The sequence below is a fragment of the Ceratotherium simum genome, chromosome 1, assembly GCF_057802395.1.
Source record: "Ceratotherium simum simum isolate JZ-2026a chromosome 1, ASM5780239v1, whole genome shotgun sequence".
In the NCBI taxonomy this organism is placed as follows: domain Eukaryota; kingdom Metazoa; phylum Chordata; class Mammalia; order Perissodactyla; family Rhinocerotidae; genus Ceratotherium; species Ceratotherium simum.
Genome location: NC_141900.1, coordinates 15,228,137 through 15,251,052, shown reverse-complemented (window position 1 = coordinate 15,251,052; position 22,916 = coordinate 15,228,137). Strand labels below are relative to the sequence as shown.

The 22,916-nt window shown below is 38.9% G+C and overlaps 1 protein-coding gene across 3 annotated transcripts in view; it reads left to right on the top strand.

The window, feature by feature from the left end:
• The window catches only part of POU6F2 (POU class 6 homeobox 2), a 467,650-nt gene that overhangs the window by 216,430 nt on the left and 228,304 nt on the right, over positions 1 to 22,916 (top strand). For all 3 annotated transcript variants that reach the window (XM_087435729.1, XM_087435666.1, XM_004441473.2), the window contains one exon: positions 2,967 to 3,195. In XM_087435729.1, the coding sequence (XP_087291855.1) occupies positions 2,967 to 3,195 (229 nt within the window). The remainder of the gene's footprint in view (positions 1 to 2,966; positions 3,196 to 22,916) is intronic.

Genomic DNA, 22,916 nt, shown 5'->3' with positions numbered 1-22,916 from the left:
ACATTATTTATTAAATACCATGGAGGAAAATATGTGTTTGCAGAACTTTTCTCTCTTTTTAAAGGAAATGTTGGTTTTAATCATTTGGAAACTTTTCTTTTCTTTTTAAAACCCACTACAATAATGCTGTTGGTTACCATGTGGTTTTCTAGAAAGTAAAACTTTAATGACTGGAGTGTGAAGAAAATTAAGTTATTTCAACCTTACGATAGCCATTTTTGAAATACAAGATGTGATTTAATATAAAAAAGTTAATGCAATTTTAATGCAAGTTCAGCTTATTGGGTTTGACAATACTGTACATCACATACAGCTCCTGCATTAATAAAGAAATACATTCATTATTTTTTAAAGTCCAGTATTTGTTTTTGCAGCCTGGTGTGGTTATATGGAGATGTAGAACACAATTATAAAAGGTTGGGCTGGTTTTTTTTTACTTCTGTCATTTAGTGTGAGCTTTCAGAGTTAGCTCTGTTTTTATGGAAAAAGATGCTGATTCTTGGGCCTTTCTCTCTCTTTTGTTGTTATTGTTGCTCCTGGAAATTAATCACTTTCAGCACTTTGGTGGCTCACCAGTTCAAAGCTTGAAAATCCAAGTTTAGAGTTTGGGTTGGTCTTCACTTTCTTGTTCCAGCCACCATCAAGTCTCCCTACGGCCTCAGATCCCAACGTACATCTCAGAGCACAGATACCTCTGTGCTGGAGGATGGAAAACCTGGGAAGATGTCTGCTCTTACGGAAGCCTAGAGAGAGTCTTGCTGGGGATCTCAGAAACCGGCTTCTTCCAGCCATGCCCTTTCTAATTTCATGCTTGTGACATCGTATGGCATGCATGTGTATATGTGTGTGTGCAAGTGTGTGTGTGTATGTGTGTGAACATACCAGGGTGACAAACTCTAATGCCACTGGGTTATGTAAATAGCATAGCAGACCCAGACAGTGAGAAGTGCTGGGTGCTATGACAAACTGGAGAGTGCGTGCCCTGCTTTAAGCCCGCAAGTTCAATTTAAAGAATGTTACAGGCCAAAACCCGCAAATCTGTGGCCTGTAAGCAGTCTGAGGACTACCCGTTTGCCTTCCCTCTCGTCACGATATTACTGTTGGCAGTGGTATAACACCAGCAATCTGAGAACCAGCTTATAACTTTATACTTATTCCTAAAAAATATGTTTATGTTTGTGTTTTAGAGTAACTTCACTTTTTTTTAAAGAGAGGCACAGTTACTTTGTGAGAATTTAGTAAAGTCTAGCAAATGTATTAGGAGCTAGGCCCCCAGAGTCTAGAGCAGTTCTAAAACTAGGCTGCGTGGAGTCCCAGAGCATCTTCAGAGGGCTTCCCAGAAGGGGCCTTGAAGGGAGACCGTAGGGAATGACCAGAGAGTGGGCTCAGCCCTCCTCCCCCCGTTCTTCAAGTAGACAGCCCCACTTCTCTAAATTCGTTCTGTGTATTGAGAAGGCGTGATGAGAAAGGGGTGATACATGGGCTCTGGAACAGCCTGGACTTGAACCCACCACCCCCACTAGATATGGAACTTTGGGCAAGTTACTAACTTCTCTGTATCTCAGTGGTGGGATAACGGAGCTAATACACATACAGCAGCATTAGAATAGGGCCCGGCTATTAGATACCGGGCTTTGTATTATGTCTATATTTAATTACCTTTTACTTTACAGGATCATGCTGCATTAAAAACAAAAAAGTTAAAACCCCTCAATGAGAGTTTTATATTTGTTCCTCTAGAAGAAAAACTGCCATGGGATTATGTCTCACAAAGCTCCCACAGGGGTGCAATGAAAGTTCTGGATCAAGGACTCCAAGATCAATGACCCTCAGGCATCTGACTTGGCCAGGGCAGGAATCCTTCCTTCATCATCCAGGTGTAGAACCCACCCCCAAGCGGAAACATGTCTGGTACCCGAACTGTACACCTATGAGGCTGCCTTTCTATGTCAAACAATGGCTATTGGATAAATAGTGGAAATAAACGTGTATTTTTAATGCCATTTTAACTGGGCAAAGAATGTTAGATTGATAACTAAAGAAATATTTAAAAGATTTTAAAATTTATCCACATCAAACATTTTTATTTTTCTATATTCCTTTTTAGATCGTGTCATTATACATATATGATTTACCATTTTAATAATGATTTCATTAGCATTTGCTTCATTGTTATCCGGTTTATTTTATGTATTCTCATATTATAAACATTTTTTATTTTTCTAAGGAGGTGTCATAATGATCCATTTTAAAGACTATGTAATATCTTAACTTTGATATTGTAACAAACTATTTTTCAACATTTATGTACTTTAAAATATAATGTATATTTTCATACATTTATCTTTTTCTGTTTGAATTACATCTTCAGGCTATATCCCAGGAGTAAATTCTGAGTCAAAAGGGGATGAATATTTTTGTAGCTCTCGATATTGATTTCCAAATTGCTTTCCAAAAGCCTTGTGCCAGGGTACAGGTCCTAAATTGCACATTAGTGTCACTACAGACTTACCAGCAAATAATGTATATCTTTTACATTACTTTTGCTAATAATAGATAAAAATAGAATTTTGTTGCTATTCTTGAGCCAAAAAAAAAAAAAAAAAGATACCCTGATCCCAATGAGTTCTTTCTGGAACAACACAGAATAAATTAGCAGAAAGTTTCAAATATATAAGGGTAGGAGCAAATGAAAATTCATTGAAAGAATAATATATGTGTAAGATATTACTTTTGAAGTTATTTGAGCTCCTTAGAGGAAGTCCAAACCAAATGAAATTTTCCAAAAAAATAAAATGCGATTTCAATTTTTTTCCTACCAGTCAATCTTTTTTTTCTGGAATAGAGCATGTTTCTTTGCTATTTGTTCAGGAACTTCTGATCCTGCTTAAGTAGAAGAAAAATGCTCTAAAAGCCATGATTTGGTTCCACTGGAAAGTGAGCTAGGATTTTCTGTTTCCTTGCAGCCACTTCTGACGGCACAGCAGTTGGCCTCTGCTGTGGCTGGCGTGATGCCGGGAGGCACGCCAGCCCTCAACCAGCCTATCCTCATTCCCTTCAACATGGCTGGACAGCTAGGAGGGCAACAAGGACTGGTCCTCACGCTGCCTACTGCGAATCTCACCAACATCCAAGGTCTTGTAGCAGCAGCTGCAGCCGGAGGCATTATGACTCTGCCATTGCAAAATCTACAAGGTAACCCATTATGTCCATGTGCCATGTAGAACTCTATCCCCTGGTGAGTGTTCTGTGACGTGGACAAGCGCCCTGAATGTTGAATGTGGTTCAGAGCTGCTTCCGCCATCAAGGTCATGGAAGGCTTAAGTAGGAAGCAAAGTATCAAGTTGCCGGTGAATCCTGAGCTTGCTCAAGCCATGAGCTTATCAGTCTTCACTTCCTAATGATTTGAAACCTTTCAGGTCTTCTGGAAGCATTTATGAGCAATCATTGCATGACACATCAAAAACCTAGATATAAAGTTATGATGTTGTTATTTGAGGACTTGAGTTATAATCTCATGAATTCTTTAGCCATCTGTGAAGAAAGGTTGGACATGACTTGTTTGTGTGTGAAGTGGTTGGAACGTCTCAAATACAAGGTATCATTTGGAATGATTAATTATGATTTTGTTTACTAAGTATATTTTTATTATAGTTATTATACAAAAATTATATTATTTAAGGTCATATTTTGTAGTGAGAAAAATAGTCCTGTGTATTGAGCCTTTCTATTACATGGGCATATAGCAAGAGTTGGACTCTAATCTTACTCAGGAAGGGTAGTTCTCTTGATAGTATGAAGGTTTTGACTTGAAGAGATTTGATAACACTAACTGATAGAGTGATTTACAAAAGACTCCGTAAAAGGAAGAATTTTATGGCAGAAAATTGCCTGAATATGATTAGGACACCTAATAAAGAGAAAACTAATTTATTTTAGATTGGTCAAAGATGTTTGTTTTCTCCATTGATATAAATGTTAGTAATTAATTTTTTTCTTGCGGAGTGAGAGTTTGGTTGGATAAGTTATCCAAATAACAATATGAAGCACTTTTTTAGTTGATCAAATGTCAGGGCTTCTTATAACTTTTTAAATTGGTGCGAGCGTCAGTCCATAGGTTAAAAAGTAGACCAAGTAAGAACTGGTTAACTCTTGACCCAAACTTCTTTACAACTGTATGTTCTAATATCCCATCCATTGTTGCCACTTCTTGACTTTCACTTTAATGTTTAAAACAAAAGTCTCTTTTATACCATTAAATTGTGCTATTTTACCTGCCTTTCATAAATCATGCATGCCCAGGACACACTAATGCACAAACTTTGCTTGTTTCAAATTTGAGAGTGCCTGGGAAGCCAGAATCTCAAGATTAAGCAAATAAGGCAGGAATAAACAAGGTGAAAGCAAAAGCCACAGAGTATAGGGAAAGGCTTTTTAATGTAGGTGGATGATGAAATCTTAATGAAGAAATGGGCATTATCAAATGCAGCCTTCCATTTGGAACATTCATTCTTATGGGAATATTGAATATTATAAATAAACATAAGCTCGCGGAGCTCCTAGGTCATGAATTAATCCTGCTTGGTTAAGATGGACACTGAAGTCAGAGTCCAAAAAATCAGGCTTGTTACATCTTTATTGTGGCTTGGTATTCTTAGGATTTTAGTACCTGGTTATTTTAAGGGTTCAAAATTAGTACCTGGTCCAATGTGGGCTTCCAACAAGATTTTCTCTCTCTCTTTTTTTTAAATATCAAATTTAGTATTAGCTTATAGTTTGGAATTTGGTTCTTTTTGGCATCCTTGGTTTCAGAAAATGCATCCTAAGGTTTGTGTCCTGATTCTCTAGGTTCAATAATAGTGTCAGCTCTTTTTATCCGTTGGTGCTTCTCACAGGTTTCCTATTGGCCTCATCCTCAGAAGTGTGTTGGAGTTAATGGTCAAGCTCTTGTCTACTACACAAGCACAAGGGAACATTTCTCCCTCTATCTTCATCTTTGAAATTTCAGTGATGTTGGAGAGGAGCAGGCAACGTCATTAAAACAAAACACCTCCCAGTTGCAAGTCAGCCAGTTATAGGAAAAGCTTCCTAGTTGGTCTTAAGCCCCCAGCCCCTCCTCCAAAACCTTCTTCTTTAATATACTTATGAATAAATCCCAATTCCTAAATAACTGCTAGGATCCAGAAAAGTTCCATCTTCCAGTTTCCTTGGGCTTTTCTGTTCCTTTCGTATCTTCCCACATGATTTCTTCACCATCCAGACCTCACTAGGCTGAGAAGTGACCAACTATTCTGGTTCGCTGGGGACTGGGAGTTTTCTTGGGACGTGGGACTTTCACTGTTGAAACTAGGAAAGTCCCAGGCAAACCAGAAAGAGTTGGTCACCCTGTGGGAAGTCCAAGGGTAATAATCAGAGTAATCAGGGAAATGTCGCACACCTCCAAGGTGCCCAAGATCAATGTCCACCACCTAAAAGGCAATGCCAGTCGGTCACCTTGTTGGCCAGCAGCTGACCAAGGATGATCTCACCACTTTTAGAGAACCTACTGCAGCCCCCAGGAATACCTAGGCAGTGTCTATGGCTTGTGTAGCTTCCCAGATTATATCACAGAAGGTAGTGGGATTCTGGGGTTGGTGGGTAGATGACTGGCAAGCTGAAAAGTCATCTGCAGGGGTCCTGGTTGGCTTTGAGACTGAGCCGGCCCTAGATGTCCTCGAGCTCATCCTCTCTAAAGGTGGCGATCTTGTACATGGGACTCCATCTCAGAAGGAGTCCTTACACACATTTATATAGTCAACAGCCAGAGTGGAAGGCTTTCCCCCCTCCCCACGGCCCGCCCCTAGACAATGAGCACAGTACCTTTAGCCCAAGGCTTTTAAGAGTCTTTGGAAACAACTAGTAAGTCTGCCCATCTATGATAGACACCCCACTTTCTCAGGTGATTTTATAAAACGGATTGGATTGGTCAGTGTAAGGGGGAGGGATTTAAGTGCTAAATACCTAGTCTGAAGTAGAGCCTGTTTCCATAAAATGTGCTTAGTTCTGGATGGTTCCCCTTTTCCTCTCCGTGCGGTGTTAAGGTTTTATTCATGAAACAACTTGGCCAGCTGGAATTGTCTCTTGACTATTCTCTAGCCTTCCTGCCTAGCCTGTTCGCTCTTCTAGCTCAAAAGCTACAAATTTGCTAAGAAAAAAGAATCACCGACATCAGTTTCATAATGGTTTAGAATTCAGGGATAAGTGCTCAAGTATTTTCCTTTTTACTAAAGGGATTCAGAGTCGGTTCATTTACGTTCCCTACCAAGTGACATGGAATAGCTCTCAAAGCCTCAGAGGCCGTGATTTACGCATGTATTTTAATGAGCACTAATGACATGATGTTACACTGGGAGCGGCTTTTCTCCGCACAATCTCATCTGTAAGCATGGTCCCCAGACCAGTGGGATCAGCATCTTATTGGAGCTTGTTAGAAATGCAGAATCTCTCAGGCTCCACCCCAGACCCACTGAACAGAATCTGCATTTTTAAAAGATTCTCAGGTGATTCTTATGCGCATTAAAGCTTAAGAAAGGCTGGTCTAGGGAGCTTTTTCAAAATTCACTTGGCAACTCTCCCACTACCTCCAGCAGACTCCTCCAGATTCTGAGCATCTCCGGGTGATTGGGAGCCATGTGACTGTGATAAGTGCCCCCAGTAATTCTCCTGCTCTGCCTCACCACCCCTGGCCTCTAGATGAGGATAATAACTGAAAGGAGTAACTTACTTGGAAACACTTTTGCTTCTGTTAGGATATTCTTGTCCGCAAGACCAAGAGGAGTTCTCTTGCATAATTGAAGCATTATTGAAGGTCTTGCTCTGAGATTTTATCCAGCAAAAGATTTGCATTGCTGAAAAAGAGACCACATTGGCCTGCAAAAAACCCATCTACATAGACTGGGGATTGTTTTTCCTTTCTCTTCTGATCTTTCCATGCCAGAAAGAGACGCACTCCTGTCTAATCAATGATAGGGTCTTCCTGTAAGGAAATAGACAGGAGTAAGGAGTTAGAAATCTTGTGTAATCCTAGGAACAGCCCTGCAGCCCAGCCTCAGGGATCCTGGATTAAAATTTAGGGATTAGAAAATCCAGTGAACCACTAGGCTGTAGGCTGTATCATTCTCCCCTCTGAGCAGGTAGGCATCTATCCACCACTCCAGGCTTTTAGGGTGACTAAAAGCCTGTCTCCGATCTTCTGCTCCCTCCTCATGAATTTTCTCTTCTGCATTGGTTGACTTTTGGCTAACCCATAATTTTGGTTCCATTTTGTCTTCTCTGAATATATGCATCTTTCCAACTCATGTATCTCTCAGAAACACTCCATTGCTATCTCTATTTCCATCATCTCTATCTTTATCCCTATCTCCATGTCTATCTAAAATTCAAACTCCCCAAAACTCAAATTCCCGGTGCGCTGAGGCTTTTTACTCTAGGCTACCTCATAGGTCACTGGCCAGACTAGAGATTGACTGCCTGTGTCAGTCACTGTGTGGAGGTGTCTACTCTTGTCCAGTCGGCTCTAATGTAAGTGGGAGGAGGAAGCCAGGATGACATGGTATGGAACACGGGCAACAAGCTTAAGAAACACACGAGGGCCTCCCTCATCAGCAGGAGGGGCAGAGGGTATGGCAGGCTGTGTATTGGCCTGTCCACTGGGATAGCTGTATAGACCAGTAGGACCTCCTACAGACATGGACTGAGATTGCCATAAACTCTGAACTCAGAGATGCCAAAGGTGGGGTCTAGGTTCTGATTATTTTAAGGGAAGTCAGTGGAAGTTCTGGCTGGGATTCCAGCCCAGAAATGCTCTAAACTGAGAGAAAACCTAGAAATGACCTACTCCTCAATACCCTGTGTCCCCATGTGAAGTAGATGAAGTTTGGTTGAGAGCTCCTTTCCCCTTCCGAGTACCTCCCAACATCACGACTCCGGAGCCCTCCATTCCTGTGTCTTTTGTCTGTCTCATGCTCACAGGGATTTGGTTTGAGGTGACTGTCAGCAAAGCCACACCTGTGAAATAAGACTAATAATGACCGTAAACCTCAAAGAAAGAAAATGACTAATGTTGGTCTGTCATATACTTTATAAACTCCTTTAAAAGTCTTTCATTTTGTTTATTATTTTGAAACACAGATAGCTGTACTAAAAATGTAATTTGCAATTGCCCTAGTGTGGGACCTAGATTATTATTTGATGTGGCAAAATAAAGTTCCCATTATGGAACTCAGGCAAATGTGTTAGATTTTTTGCCTTTTTTAAATTTAGGCAGAAAATATAGATAAAAACAGCCTCAACACAGGTGACGATAAGCAGCAAAAAGGTTAAGGGGACAGCAGAGGTGGGTCTACATCTACGACGTGATTCAGGTTAGTGACTTGTTCTCCTTGCCAAGATAACCTGTTAATCACTGTGGGAACACAAATGGAGAATATAAATGTGCTATGTAGGAGATTTATATCAAAGTGTGAACATTCCAGTTAAGTCAAGCATAACGTTTAAATTAATGACCAAAAATACATTAGAGAGCGCTGCCTAACCTGAACATAGAAAAGCAATTAGGTTTAAGGCAAGCTGAAAAATTAAGGCCAAAGATGGTTCTCCTGCCCTTAGTGCTAGCGGGAAACATGCCCTGGTTTTCTCTGACTTTCCAGATTCAAGTCTTTACAGGGAAAGTATGTGGGAATAGTTTTGGGGTTAGGAAATTTCATGTGCGAGTAACATTACATTTCCTTTTCATTTGTTTTGCTGTTGTTGTGAGTTTAATTGATATCATTTACATACAATAAGATGCATGGATTTTAAGTGCTCAGCTTAATGAGTTTTAATAATTGTATACACCCATGCAAACTTCATCCACCACAGTCAATACATAAAACATTTCATTATCCCCAAAAGGTTTCCTTGTGACCTTTTGTAGTCAATCCCTTCCCTCTAACCAGGCAACCCTGATCTGCTTTCTGTTGCTATCAATAAGTTTTGTCTGTTCTAGAACTTCATATAAATGGATTCATACAGTATGTATTCTTTTGGGTCTGGCTTTTTTCACTCAGCATAAATGTTTTTGAGATTCATCCACGTTGTTGTATATATCAGTAGTTCCTTTCTTTTCATTTCTGAGTAGTGTTCCATTGTAAGAATATGCCACAATTTGTTTATCCCTAGCCATTCCGATGTCCCAGTAGGCAGACATATTGAAGGTACCCTACCTGGAGCAAGGAGAGGTTCCTCCATTGGGCATTCCTTGGGGAGCGCCCTTGGCCACTGTTCTCCTTGGCCCTTGGCTATACCACCAGGAGATTCTTCCCTCTCTGTTATCATCCTTGGCTATATGTGAGGAGAAAGTTGAGCCCCCTTTCTTTGGGGGCTTCTTCAGTCCATGTATGGCTTATGGAAGCTTGGGGGCTAAAAGGTTGCTTGAAGTTTCCAACAGTTAAAGATTTGTAGCTTCTTTGGAAATCCAGTTCTCTCATAAACTGGGAATGCTTCTGATCTTTTGGCTTTTGGTTGGCTCCATGTTTCCCAAACAGACATCTTCTGTCTAATTTATTTTGCTTCCTCACTCCTATAGCCCTCTCTTTCAATTCAGTCGGTCTTAGTGTGAGGGCACTCTGGCCTCCTTGGTGTTCTTTAAACATGCTCCTACCCAAAGGCCTTTGCACAGGCTGTTGTCTCTTCCCGAAGCCCTCTTTCTCCAGAAAGCATCAAACCTACTTCCCTCCTTGCCCCGCTAATACTCCTCTTCTCCCTGCCTCCCCACCCCGCTTTCCTTTATTTCCTTTGTCCATAACACTTATTACCTTCTATGTAGCTTTAAATCTCAAAAATGGTTGAGTCTTTTTCTTTCTTTCTTTCTTTTTAAGTCCTAGGAGTCATGCCTACTGTAGCCACATAGGGCGGTGGAGGCAGCATCGTGATGCTGGGCCCTGGTGCTGGAGAGGAGGACATCTGCATATAATGTGTTTATAATCTGTATTGTTTGTGTCTGGCTCTGCCTCTAGAAGGTATGCCCTGTAATAGGCATCTTTGTTTGCTTCAGAGATGTGGCCCAAGAGCTGGAACAGTGCCTGGCTCCTAATAGGTGCTCAAGAATGGATGGATGGATGGATGGATAGATGGATGGATGGATGAATAAATTTTTAAAAATTGGTAGGAGTTAGTCAAGTGAAGAAAAGTAAAGAGAACATTCAGTGTAGAGAAGAAGGCATGAGGAACATGGAGTCTACAGAGTCTTGTGAACACCTTTGGTTGTTGGTGAAGCGAAGGCTAGGAGTCTAAGGTGGCAAGAAATCAGATTGGAGGAGCAAAAAGGCGAGGTACTGGAGGGCCTGTCCTGTGCATGCTGAGTGGCCAACATAGGGCCTGATGTGTTAGAGATGAGCATAAAGACAATGCAATTGTGCTATGATATTTTCACGGATATATGCTTGCATTTACTTAGTTATGCCTGTGTAATTCCAGGGATTCAAAGCAGCTTGTAATATAAGAAGCATGAAAGACTAAATGCTATTTATTAGAAAAAGAAGAAACCTAGACAAAGGTTTGGAACTAGAGGATAAGTGAAAGGAGAGACATATCACATTACACAGTTTTTATTATCCGATAATAAAAAGAATCATACCAGATTAACAAAAAACAGGCTTATTTATTTTTGTCTTTATTAATTTTATTCATTTCTCAAAAATACTTATTGAGCTTTCATAGCATACTAGGCCGTGATCTTGACTTGGGATATAGCAATAAAAAACCAGAGAGTCCCTGAAGGTACTTCTTCTATGCTAGTGTGGGAGTAAAGCAGACGGAGGGGGTAAAGGATGGCAGGGGTGAGGACATGATGTATTTTATACAGAGTCACCAGCATCAGTCTCTGCACTGGACAGAGACCCAGAGGACATGAGGGACTAAACCGTACAATATCTGGGGGATGAGTGTCCCAGGCAGAAGTCCTCAGTGCTAAGAAAAGTTAATGACACAGATTATCAATGAAGAAACATTGAACAACCTGATAGATGGGACGTTTGCATCTTTTAGCTTTCCCTAGGCTATGCTACAGTAACAAACAAACACAAAATCTCAGTGAGGTACAACAAAGGTTTATTTCTTGGTTGATTTCATAATACATGTTGGCTGCAGGTCAGCAGTGGCTCTTAGGCACATTTTCATTCTAGGATCCAAGCTGAAGGAGCAGCCTCTCCCTGAGACAGGCCTGTCTCATCACAAAGGGAAAAGAGAATGGGCAGAACCCCAATGGCTCTTACAGCTTTGGCTCAGAAGTGGTGTACATCACTTCCACTCATATCCTATTGGCTGGGCAAGTCACGTGGTCGGGCCTGCTGCCACTGGGAATGAAGATACTAAAGGGAGGGGGCTCCTCCTGCACATAATTGGAAACTGTATTACAAGGTGCTACATTGTTCAATGGCCACTGCCTTGAACATGTGCTGCATGATTATTTGACTTGGGTGAACTTTAAGACGTCTTCCAACACTGAGATTCTATAATTCCATTAGGTGAACCCAATAGGTTGCATGGACTATCCGTGTGGCTCCTTAGAACATAACACATTAACAATTTCTTAAAGTAGTAGAATTCAAAAGATAAATATAAAAATGGATAACAAATATATGGAATAATTGGGGACTATTTAAAATAGCGAATGAGCACATATAAAAGTATGACTCCATTTATGTAACATTCAGGAAGAGGCAAAATTATAGGGACAGAAAGAGATCAGAAGCAGTGGGTGAGAGGAGAAGGTGACAATAAAGGCGCACAAGGGAGTTTGCAGGGCTGATGCAACTGTTCTCTATCTTGATCATGGTGGTGGTTACATGACTGTATGTGTTTGTCAAACTTGTAAAACTGTACACTAGAAAGGGTGAATTTCACCGTATGTAAAATATACCTCAATTTTTTCAAAAAAAGGGAAAAAGTAAGTGGATGCTGTGATGCTTATAAAATACCAATAAAATACCAACCTATTTTAAAATATAAAAAAAATGTATGATTACAAACCTGCTAATGGAATTGAAGTTAGGAAAAAATTCATGGAAATGAGAGACTCAACTTCTCCCATTAAAGGAAATGTTAAAGGCTTTGTTTCTTAGATGCAGAAGCTAACACTAAAATAATAAAGATTTAAAATGCACACAGTTTGATCCCCATTGTTCAAAAGAAGCCCAAACACACATGCACACACACACACACACCCCTCCCACAGAGAGAGGAAAAGAAAAATACTGTATACAAGGTGTTACTGGTAGAATCTAGATAGTGAGAGATAACGAGTGATTTCTTTCCTTCTTTTTATTTTCTGAATATTTCAGTTTCTACATTAATAAGTATTATTTCAAAATCAGAATACTTTGTATTCATTAAGGTGAAAGGTCATACCCAAAATGTCATTACTAGCATTGACAAGGTTAGGTCTATGGGTCTATTGTCTTGACCTTCTAATCATCTTTTTAAAAAAGCATCTCTCAACTCAAAGTGGATTAATCCTCAGATTAAAAACAATACAACAACAAAGCAACTCTACGCATTCATTATGTATGAGCAATATTTAATATTAATAAAATTGCCTTTAAATGTGCTTGATTTTATTGATCAAAGGAGAAATTGTTGGCGGGGTTGGGTGGGGGTAGGAACGTGTACTGAGGAGTCTTGAAGAAGAAAACAAGTAGGTGGCCATGTTCGCTGCTTCCCCCTGTGATTTATTTCTGTGCTATTCTAGTGATGCCACTCTCAGAAAGTTGCATCTCCAGGGGCATCATGAATACAAGAGCAGAGTTCTAATCCCACTCACAGAAAGGGCAAGAATCCCCTGCACAGAAACAAGAAGAACGGACTCTGGCTTTTAGTATGCAACGATTCTCAGCCTCTGGTGTGTGGCTTGCTGTCACAAAGTCCAATATTAAAAATCCCTAGTGCCTAAATTCATATTTGCAATGTTATTCAGAAGAGCCCCACATGACACACCATACAATAATACCAAATCCACCATAAAGAAGTTATGAAAAGTTGTTGCAATGTATCTTACTTTGGCAGTTTTTGAAACCTCTGTATCTCCGAGGCTTCAGACTTTTTATTTAAAGTACGTGGAGAGCCCATTCTGCAGTACATTATCCTTCAAGCAGGCGTCACTGAGGGGCGTGGATTAAACTGGAAGCACATGAACGAGGAGTATGACTAGTATACTGTGTATTCAAGAGATACTGTCAATGGAATAGAGCATTGTCAAAGGATAACGGTTTCCAGCTGCCACATAAATGTCAAAGCAAAGCCAAAGCATTTATTTTCAAAGCAAAAGGCAGGGAAGTAATGTGATCCCCAGTTTGCACATAATAAGGCTGTAAATCCATCAGGGCTCTTGATGGCATCTAGTGATGTGTCTACACTAGGATGTGCAAACTAGATTAGAGTCCAAGCCAGACGTCAGAGTTCTTTTCCAAGATGGCTGCCACTGGAATGGCACTGATGCCTAAAAAAAGAAAAGACTGTGCTTGAAATGCTTCTCAATCTTACTCCATTACTAAGGATGAGAAGGAACTGGAATTATTTGTTCAAATTTCCTCCGGAACCAAAATAAAGAGGACTTCTGTATCTGAGGGAAGTGTAGGGGGCAGGAAGAGGGCAAGTATTGAAAACAGAAAAATGGGAGATGGTCCCCAATTCCCATCTGCCCGCTGTTTAGAGGATGGTGAGCTAATGGTCTCCAAGAGAGTCCTGTGTGCTCTTATGTGTGTAATTCTTGCAGGGCAGATTCCCAGTGAGAGGTCACAGCTATTATTTCTCGGGGAATAACTCTTAGGTTTTCCCTAGAGGGTTTTTCCCCTCTAGGGAAAACCTAAGCCTCATTTCCTCCCATGAACTGTGCACAAAGATTGATTGATCGATTTCACAAATACTTACTCAGCATCTGCTATTTGCCGGGCACTGTGGTAGGCACCGCAGTCTAGTTAGGAAGGAGGCTATTGCAGTAATCCAGGAGAGAAAATGTCCTGGTGGCAGTGATGAAGAATAGACGACTGATTTAGGGGACATTAACAAGGTAGGTTTGATAGACTTGATGATGGATTAAATGCAGAGGAATAAGAGGAAAGCGAGGAAGATTATTAGTTCAGTTTGACATGATTAGTTCAAGTTTCCTGTGGAAAATTTAAATGGTATGGAGGTAATTTAAATGGTATGGAGGTAATTTAAATGGAAAATTTACTGGTACGGAGGTACCAGTAGCCAGTTGGAAATACCTGGGTCTAAAACTCAGAACGGGACTGGTGCTGGAGATCCTGACGTAGAAATGATCGACACATGTGACCGAAGCCAAGAAGGGAAGAAATTCCTGGAGGAAAAAAGGTTAGGGAAGGAACACTACAATTCAAGCCACTGGAAGAGAAAGATGCAGGCACGACAGACTGAGGAAGAATTCTCAGCATGCATGACTGCTCTGTACCAGGTTAGGCAGTGTTTGGATTCCCTTCCATTGGACATAATCTACACATTCACGTTGGAATCCATGATTGTTGCCTACCGCTTATATAGCCAGAGTGCAACAGAAGGAGCCAAAAAAATGTATCTGTCAGTTTGCCTTTTATCTTCTAAAGACATGCCAACTTTCCATGGAGAAAGAAGCTATTTTAAGAGCTTGTACATAAAAGCTTCAGCTATGTTTGCTCTTTTGCTGAAAAGTAACTCGATTTAAATCTATTATTTAAAAATGTAGTCGTAGCCTTAAAATCTCAAAATGAAAATGTTTGAGCCCTTTCTTTCCTTCCTTTCTTCTTTTTTAAGTACCTTTGGGTCATGCCTGCTGCAGCCATGCTGGGCAGTAGAAGCAACATATTATGCTTGGCCCTGGTACAATAGAAGAGGATATCTATGCTTGGGAAAAAGCATAGTTTAGATAATATAGTTTTAATTTTTTGAAATGATTTATCCTGGAAAATTTTGTTTTATTGTAAACAAAATTAATCTCTGAAAACGTTTAGTTCCACGTTAACTTTTTCTTTTGATGTAGTGTCATCTTCTCCCAAATTATATTAATCAGCTGTGCTCACCAAATTTATAGCCAAAACTAAAAAACAAACAAACCAACAAACAAAAACCCCTGAGTATGTTTGCCATTTGTCACTGGATTAGAATTAACACAAATATACGGGTCCATTAACACATTCTTATGCATCTCAGTTCCCCTGTGTGCCATTATTTTAGAAATTCTTAGCAGAACATATATATATATATTCAACATTTGACATAAGATAATTTGAGTTTGCTGTGTTTGGAAAATAACTCACATGGGAGAAAGTTGCATTAAATAAATAATAGAGATAAAATTTATACTTCCATATATTTCAAAGCTAATGTTGCTAACTTACAACGGAAAGGTAACATGAAGACACAGTGCTATAATTTGATTGATTTGTTTTGACAGCAGCCAAATAATTGAGAGTGAGAGGTGTCAGCACAGATGAAATATTGTATAAGCCACGTTCCGAAGGCAACCTGGCAGCAGCAGCAACTGGAGTTTTATTTCCTTTGATTTCGTGCTGGTCTCTCCTCCAGTTTATCAGGAAACCATGAAAGGTGCACAACTTCCCCGACTAGGCAGACTTTTATGGAGAGGATAGAACAGAAGTTTGTCAAATAGTAGGACAATGGATATAGACAAAAGGATCGAAGATGGCTACAGTGTGCTGAGCTGAATAGTATCAGTCTTTCCCTTTCTTTTGCAAGTTGCTGCTTTCCTGCATTTTACCTCATTTTGAAGGGATTCTGAGACAGAGCAAATAGTAGATCTCATTTTTCAGCCCCTTGATGGGCGATGACCAAAAGAGAGAGGTGTGCTTAGCACCATCTCTGGGCCCAGGTAAGGCCTTTACCCAGCTGAAAACCCAAATGCCTGGTAAGAATAAGATTTGAGGTGCTCGGTTAGTATAGAAGCTAAATGGTCAGGGGAGGATTAACAATTAGGAGAAGCGTCTGCCCATAGGGACTGTTGAGCACGGTGGTTAACAGAGTGGGCTCTGAGTCACACTGACCAGGTCCAATTCCAGCCCGACAGCTTGCAAGCTGTGTGACCTGGGCAAGGCACTCTGATTCCTGAGACTTGCTTTCCCCAGATATTTCATAGGGTGTTTTAAGGATTAAATGTGATACAGTATGGAACATGCCTAGTGTGGTGCCTGACACTTAGGAAGTGCACAGTGAATGAAAGCTGCTTTTATTACTTAGAGCTGGAAAGTCCACTATGGTAGCCATGAACCACATGTGGCTATTGGGCATTTGAAATGGGGCTAGTCCAAATTGATATATCCTATAAATGTAAAATCCACCCAAATGCAAAGCATCTTATTAATATTTTTATCCTGACAACATATTGAAATGATATTTTGGATATAGTAGGTCAAATACAATATATCATTAAAATTAATTGCACTTGTTCCTTTTTGCTTTTTAAATATAGAGACTAGAAAATTTTAAATCATATATGTGGCTCACATTTTGTGGCTTTCATTGTGTTTCTATTGGATAGCTCTGGCCTGGCCTGGAAGATCTCCCTAAATCTCATATACGTGTGGTACTGCTTAAAAGCTGTGTTCATTAAAAATAAAAATAATTAGCATACATTTAATTTTGGACCCTCAAGCAGAAAATCACAAAAGATCCTCTTTGGTAATAAAAATTAGAGAGAACACATTTTATAGGTTCTCTGCTCTACTTTAGGAACTGCTTGGGATTTTTATCTACATGGAGAGAAAAGGAGGCAAATTTTATGAGCAAGTTTCATTGATCAGAATCTAAAATTCTCTTTCTTTTTAAAAAAATTATTATACTTTTACTTTGAAATATAGAGAAAATATATATAATAAAATGATCTAGAATTAATAACTGTTAACATTTTGCTGTATTTGCTTAAGATCTTCTATCTTAAAAAATGAAACTTTATAAATAATGCTAAACTCCTCTTCTGGTTCTCCCCACAGTCATTCCCTGGCCTTCCTTCCTCCTAGAAGTAACCACTATCTTTTCAGTGCATATGTTTATAAATTGACTACACATAATACATGAAATATGTAGTATTATTTTGGGTGTATTAAAATTTTATATAATGGTAGCACACTCTGGACATAGTTTTGTATCTTGCCTTTTTCTTTCAACATTTTGCTTTTGAGATCTATCCATGTTGATATATGTAGATAGTGGTACATGTAAATTTATTTCAATGATCTTATTTTGTGGGGTTTTCTTTTTTCACCATGCTTTTTCTACCTTTTTTCTCCTTTCGTGCATTCTAATGGATTTATGAAGTTTCCTTTTTCCACCTGTTGGAATAGAAGTTAAACATCTATTTTTTTATTCTTCTAGTTGTTACCTGTATATTCTGAACATGCGTTTGCTTTACAGAGTCAAATCAGTATTTTCATGTTTCCTCCAAATAACAATTGCAACTTTTTGTTCTTCTCCTCCCACCTTCTATATTATTACTGCCCATCATCAGTTATTCTTCATATTGTTGGGTTTACAAGCTCATTTAGCTGTCACTACATTTGCAAAATTGTTTACTCATCATTATGTCTTGTATCCCATTCCTTCTTTTCAGAGCTTTCTGATTCTTTTAGTCAAGATCTCTGAATGATAAACTGAGTTTCATTCATTTGAAAATGCTCCTTTTACCCTTATTTTTTTATTGTTTAGCTGGACTTAGAATTCTCAGTTAATAGTTACTATTTTCAGCAATGAAGAAATTATCTTTTGGCCTCTATTTTTTGCTCATAACAAATATATTGTCAGTTTAATTGTCATTCTTTCATGGATAAAATACCTTTCTTATTGTTGTTGCTGTCGCCGAGGAAGATTTCACTCTGAGCTAACATCTGTGCCAATCTTCCTCTATTTTGTATGTGGGTCACCACCACAGCGTGGCTGCTGACCAGTGGTGTAGGTCTGTGCCCAAGGACCGAACCCAGGCTGCTGAAGCAGAGCATGCTGAACTTAACCACTAGGCCATGGGGTCAGCCCCTAAAATGCCTTTTAAAATTGTGGTTGATTTTAAGATTTTTCTCTGTCTTTGCAATTCACCAGTTTTATATGAAAGCCCTTGGTATGGATTTATTTTTATTTGTCCTGCTTGGGACTTGTGATTGCTGACATTTCAGTCATTATCTCTTCACTCATTGTCTCACTTCTCTCCTCCAAGAACTCTTATTACATGTACACTAAGTCGTCTCATTCTGTCTTCCATGTCTCTTACATATTTCTCTCTTTCATGTCTCTTTCATGTCTCAATCTCCCTCACATATTTTCTCTTTATATTTTGTGCTGCATCTTTGTGATTTCCTTATATATATCATCCAGTTTACTAATTCTCTCTACAGTTATGTTTAATCTTATGTTTAACCTGAAACTTTTCATTTTGAAGACTATATTTTTAATTTCTAGAAGTTTTATTTGGTTCTTTCTGTATGGTTTCTATTTTTCCTTAGTTCTCTTTAATCACTTTAAATATGCTTATTTTATAATCTTCAGACTGCCTTTTAGCTTAAGTACTTGAGGAACTAATTAATTATTACTGTCTCTCTCTTCTGCACAGTCGAAAATTTTCTTGTGTGGTAAGTAATTTTTTATTGTGAACTCACTCTAAGCAGAGATTGTTTTTATATGAAATCCTTTAACCTTTGGGTTGCAAAAATATTGTTAATAAGAGGCTCTGCATTTGTTTCTGCCAAATGCCCAAAAGATTTCAATGAAGGATTTCTCTGCTTAGAGATAGCTGCACCATGTACATAGTATAAATTAAGATTACTCTATGAAATATTCAGACCTGGGTTTTGATTTCTCACAGACATTTTTCTCTTCCCAGAGCCTTTAACAGAAATCACCATCTTTATTAATTCCCTGGGCTAGTGAACAGGATTTGTCTCATCTGTGTTCACTGTTGGGGCAGCCCTTTCAGGGTTCTGGAACATCTCTCTTTGCATGGACCCAAGGCCCCAGATCCTGTCCCTGTGTTGGTGCCCAATCATCAGCTCCAATCTGGCCTGGCCAGGTCAGGGTGCCACGGTGTCAGTTAGTGGTCTTGCTGTTCTTGATTTCTGATGCCTGGAGATTTCCCTTTCTGCCCAAATGTTTAAATATGGGGTATATTTAATCCATAATTTTGACATATTGGAAGCAGGAAAAATGTCTGTGTTGGGTCAGTCTAATATTTTGCCATGAAAAGTCTCTTCTTCTTCCTTTTGTCAATTTCTTTAGGTAGATCAAGTCTGGATAAGTAATCCTTAGCAGATCCCCAAAATTTCAAACATGCAATTGAATTTGGTAGTGCATCTAAATCGAATGTTTTCTGGAACTTTCAGAAATTTGCAAATATTTTTTGTGGAATCATTGGAAACTTTTAGTGAGAAAGCAACAAGCCCATTGCAAATATATCTGATATTGTTCTCTAGCATTCCGTCTGGGATATTCCTGAGTGTTAGGTATATGTCTATGGTTCTTATTAAACAAACCAAATTTTGTGTGGATGCCCAAGCTTATTCAGCTAACCTTTGGTCTTGAAAATAAGTAACCAACAGAAATCACAAATAGGTCAAGAAATTTCTCAATTTCAGAAAAAACATGTAGGACGTTTTTTAATTTTAACTTTTAGGATTTTTTAAAATTTTTATTTTTAGAATATTTTTTAATTTTTTAAATTTAATTTTAATTAAAATAAATTTTAATTTGTTAATTTAATAAATTTTTAATTTATTAAGGATGTGGAAATTTATACTGAATTAATTCTGCATTTGAAAAAATTCTTAACATTTTTATTTTGAAATATCTAACTGTAACAGAGTACAGTGAACAATATAAAGAACACCTCTCTATCTACCACACTGTTCTATCATGTTCTAACATTTTGCCCGTCTTGCTTCACATTGTTTCTTAAAAAAATATTACGAATACAGTTGAAGTGCTTTTTGTACGTTTCCACATCCCATTCCTCTCCTTCATTTTTTTGCTTTTTATTTATTATGGTAAAATATGCATAACACAAAATTTACCACTTTAGCCATTTTTCAGTGTACAATTCGGTGGCATTAAACACATTCATGTTGTTGTGCAATCATCACCACCTTCATCTCTAGAACTTTCTCATCTTTTGCAACTGAAACTCTGTGTCCATTAAACACTAACTCTCCATAATCCTCTCTCCCCAGCCCCTGGCAACCACCATTTGACTGTGTGTCTCTATGAATTTGACTACTCTAGGTACCTCATTTAAGTGGAGTCATACAGCATTTGTCATTTTGTGACTGGTTTATTTTACTTAGCATAATATCTTCAAGATTCATACATGTTGTAGCATGTGTCTGAATTTCCTTCCTTTTTAAGACTGAATAATTTTCCATTGTATGTATATGCCACATTTTGTTTATCCATTCATCCACTGAGGGACTTTTGGGTTGCTTTCACCTTTTGACTACTGTGAATAATGCTGCTATGAACATGAATGTAAAAACAATCTGTTTGGGGGCCAGCCCGGTGGCACAAGCAGTTAAGTGCAGGCACCGCACTGTGGCGGCCCGGGGTTCGCCGGTTCGGATCCCGGGCGTGCACCGATGCACTGCTTGGCAAGCCATGCTGTGGCGGCGTCCCATATAAAGTGGAGGAAGATGGGCACGGATGTTAGCCCAGGGCAGTCTTCCTCAGCAAAAAAAAAAAAGAGGAGGATTGGCAGATGTTAGCACAGGGCTGATCTCCTCACACACACACACACAAAAAAACCCAATCTGTTTGTCCCTGCTCTCAATCCTTTTGGGTACATACCCAGAAGAGGAATTGCTGGATCATATGGTAATTCTATGCTTACTTACTTGAAGGAGTCACCATACCATTTTCAGAGTGATTGCACCAACAATGCACAGGGTTCTGATTTTCCACATCCTTGCCAATACTTGTTATTTTCTGGTTTTTGTTTCTTGTATTTTGATAATAGCCATCCTAACAGGTGTGAAGTGGTATATCATTGTGGTTGAAGGAACATTTTGGAGAGAATAATTAATTACCTACTAACTTCTCCTGATAGTGCTTAATCACATTCAGGTATGATTCCAAATTTTAAAATAACCCCAAGGAGAATGCACATTTTAGAAGTTGCTTTATTTCTGCTTCATGCCCTTCAAATCATAAATAGTTACAGTATATGTATAATTGCAGTTGGGCTTACATTTTCAGATATATACAAATGTGTTATATACAGAGGTGAACACTAGCAATGTTTGTCATGAAAGAAATTCCTGCAATGCACTTGCCCTTTTCCTGTTGACTTCCATTACAATTAAAGATTTCGCTGCACACACAAAAAAATTTACCTTAGATAAAACGAAAAATTTTCTTGAAGATTTTCAAGTAGTGGCCTGCTCAGTGGAATGCTGACTGTTGGAACTCAACAGAATTATTCTATGAAGAGATTCAGGACTAAACAATAGTTCTCTTTTCCTTGGCAGCATTTTTTTTTTTTCCAGTCTTGAAATCTTCCCTACCATTGAGAGCTATCTGAGTTCCTTCCTGAATCACAAGAATTTCTTCCATGCCTGGGTACTGCTTTATTTCCTGCTTTGAATGCCATGGATGTTTCTACCATGTTCATGCTTTGGTCTGGTGGGGACCACTCTTTAATCAATTGGAGTATGATATTTACTTTTCCAGTAAATGCTATGCTCTAGTTCTTCTTTTATTCTAGCCTAAATTTTTATCACTTAAGCTTCAAATTGTATTTTAAAAAGTAAGTTTGTTCTCTACTTTAGCATTTCTATCCAATCCTATATGCCTAATATATTTATTAGACATTTTTGGTGCATTTTCTTATGTAGTAGATTGTATTGTTTAAGTCAAGTGTGAACTGCAGTTAGCAGAGTTATACTTTACCAGCAAGTTTTGTTTGCATTTTCATAATCTATACAGTCTGCCCTATACTCTGGCAGAGAACAGAATGCAGGATAAGGTAGGCAGGTCACCTCAAAGAAAAGGGTAGGTGTACAAAAGCCCCTCAAAATCATATAGTCATTTGTGCTCATAAAACCATATTGCAGACTTTTTCAGGAGATTAACGAGTGGGTCATAAAATAGCATTAAGTTTTTGGCCAAATTCCGATCGGCAAGTTGTGTGTTTCCTAGGTAGTGCTTTTCCAACTGCAAAAGCCTTGCTCTGAGAATATTTGCAGCTCAAAACACTAATGCCATTGCATTTCTTCACTTAACAAAAAAAAGAGGAAAAGTAGCTATTGAAATCGCTAACCTATCAGCACTTCCGTTCTCAGTTGTGTCTTCAGCTGAAGTCCGCCCTTCGTGGAAGTAAAGAGGAGGTGGTTAGGACAGAGTGCCAATGAGGGTACACGGGGACCCCATAGACTCTCCCCCACACATGTCCTGGAACCACAGATAACTGCCTTACCTTATCCCAACTAGCAACTTGAAAATATAATTTATTGGTCACAGGAGCAATAATGTTATGAAATACAAACCAAAATAACAATCACTGTTACTAGGGGAAAAATGCCAGAATCTCTGTAAGGACACATTCACTCACACAGTGAGTACAGAAAAAGGGCATGCCCACCCCCCATCACCACTTTTCAGAAATTCTGGGAGTCCCTCAGTAAACGCAGCTAAGTCTGTAAGTGCAGTTTTCTCTCTGAAACCTGGGAGAGCCTTCCATATTGGTTCTTGCCTCCGGAATGTTCCAGAATATTATGTGACCATGTGACTTACTGGATTTTAAAAATGAGAACTCCAAGCACTTCAAGCCTGAAATATTTCATTACTGCAGTTACATAGAAATATCATTTATGAATTAAAAAAAACCTTTAAACCACTTTGAATTTCATAGGCTCTTGGGAGAA